At 48.7% G+C, this 1,686-nt stretch overlaps 1 protein-coding gene and 1 pseudogene across 1 annotated transcript in view; one reads left to right on the top strand and one right to left on the bottom strand.

Annotated features, from left to right (window-relative positions):
• Positions 1–1,686, top strand: part of TJP1 (tight junction protein 1) — a 58,449-nt gene that overhangs the window by 34,667 nt on the left and 22,096 nt on the right. The window contains 3 exon segments of the mRNA XM_025043524.1: positions 1–65; positions 162–314; positions 684–833. The exon segment at positions 1–65 is cut by the window's left edge and continues 12 nt beyond it. Coding sequence (XP_024899292.1) covers positions 1–65; positions 162–314; positions 684–833 — 368 coding nt within the window.
• On the bottom strand, positions 1,169–1,287 carry LOC112475795 (annotated as a pseudogene).

Genomic DNA, 1,686 nt, shown 5'->3' with positions numbered 1-1,686 from the left:
GGATTTGTCAGCTCAGCCTGTTCAAACCAAGTTTCCGGCCTACGAAAGAGTTGTTCTTCGCGAAGGTAAGTTTATTCTGCACAGACCGACCTGACACCCTGAGCGTCCGTGTGCTTAAGGGAGAGAAGGATGACTGCCACTTGTCGTTTCCCTCCTCCCAGCCGGATTCCTGAGGCCCGTGACCATCTTCGGACCGATCGCCGACGTCGCCAGAGAGAAGCTGGCGAGAGAAGAGCCTGACATCTATCAGATCGCAAGTAAGTGGCCGCGGGGCCGTGCAGAGGGGAGCTCAGGCCCAACCTATCAGATCGCAAGTAAGTGGCCGCGGGGCCGTGCGGAGGGGAGCTCGAAGGGGTCACAGGTCGCCCGCCGACGGCGGGCCCAAGGCGCGTGCTCCGCAGAGGCAAAGCCTGCACGTGAAGCTTTGCGGGCCACCCCGTGCATTTAGTTTGGAGGGGAACCCGAGCGATCATGTCCCTGTCCTCCCCGTGGCCTTTAATGTGAGAAGCGTCGCTGTTTACGAAGCTCTGGGCTTTGTGACAGCGCTGCTTAGCAGAGGCTCTTCATCGTGACGACATCACTGTGGGTGAGTGTCCATGCTGACGCCAACAGCCAAGCCTTAGGGCGGTGGCGGTCCTGACCGCCAGCAGCCTCTCCAGTCCGGGCTTCCTGGTGACACCCAGCCAGTGAGTCACGAAGCCCGGCTCTGAGCTCAGCCCTTTCCGGCTCCAGTCCGGAGCTTCTGGTCATGAAGCTGACAGATGCTCCCACGTCGGAGGAGTGGTACAAGTGTGACTTGTGCTGTCGGCTGTTACCTCAGACATCCATGGCAGGTAGTGGTCAGCATAGTGACAGTGTAGGGCTCCCGTGCTTAAGGGATTTGGCTTCGGTTTGTCTTGTTTTGTTTAGTTTGGCTGTGATAGTAGTTTAAATATGCAGACTTAGTTTCAATCCCTTGGCTTACAAAAATTATGTATGAAAACTTACATGTAACTTACGTAAGTTATATGTAAAAACCTAAATTATACTTTTCCTAATTATAAAAATATTCTCTATTTGGAAAGTTTATTTATTTATTTTTATTCTTTAGGCGAGGTAACCCTTGGTTGACCTCACAGATTGCAAGGACCTTGTCCGCTTACAATCCCTTATTTTTTTTTATTTTTTACATCTACAGCACCTGCTCTTCCTAGGTGGTCTCCCATCCAAATACTAACCTGCCCCGACCCTGCTTAGCTTCCGAGGTCAGACAGGATCGGGCTTGTTCAGGGTAGCATGGCCGGAGATGGAAAAGTTTTAAAGATTAATTTCGACATAAATCATCGTCACCCTAAATTTTACCCAAGTGTATTTTCTTCCACCTCTCCCGCTCTTCAGACATACTTTTGCAGAATTTTATTAACACTGTAGAAAAGTTTATACCCTGCTTTTCCTTCTTAATAATAGCATATTTTTACTTTATTATCTTGCAATTGATTTGTAGTTTGTTAGCCTTCTCTCGTTTGTACAGTTTGTTTCAAATTTATATTTTATTATGACAGAGGATGTAGAAATCTGTCCATGTTGTGTTTGCTTGTTTATACTTTGCTTTCTCAGAGGATTTAACTCCTCCAGAATGTAGCCTTTCCCTTTCCCGTCTTTGTGACGGTTTTCCTGACAGTGTCCCGAAGGCAGGAGGACGGAGTG

This window comes from Pteropus alecto, unplaced genomic scaffold (genome assembly GCF_000325575.1).
Source record: "Pteropus alecto unplaced genomic scaffold, ASM32557v1 scaffold102, whole genome shotgun sequence".
Classification (NCBI taxonomy): Eukaryota; Metazoa; Chordata; class Mammalia; order Chiroptera; family Pteropodidae; genus Pteropus; species Pteropus alecto.
This window is presented reverse-complemented; position numbering and strand designations above follow the sequence as displayed.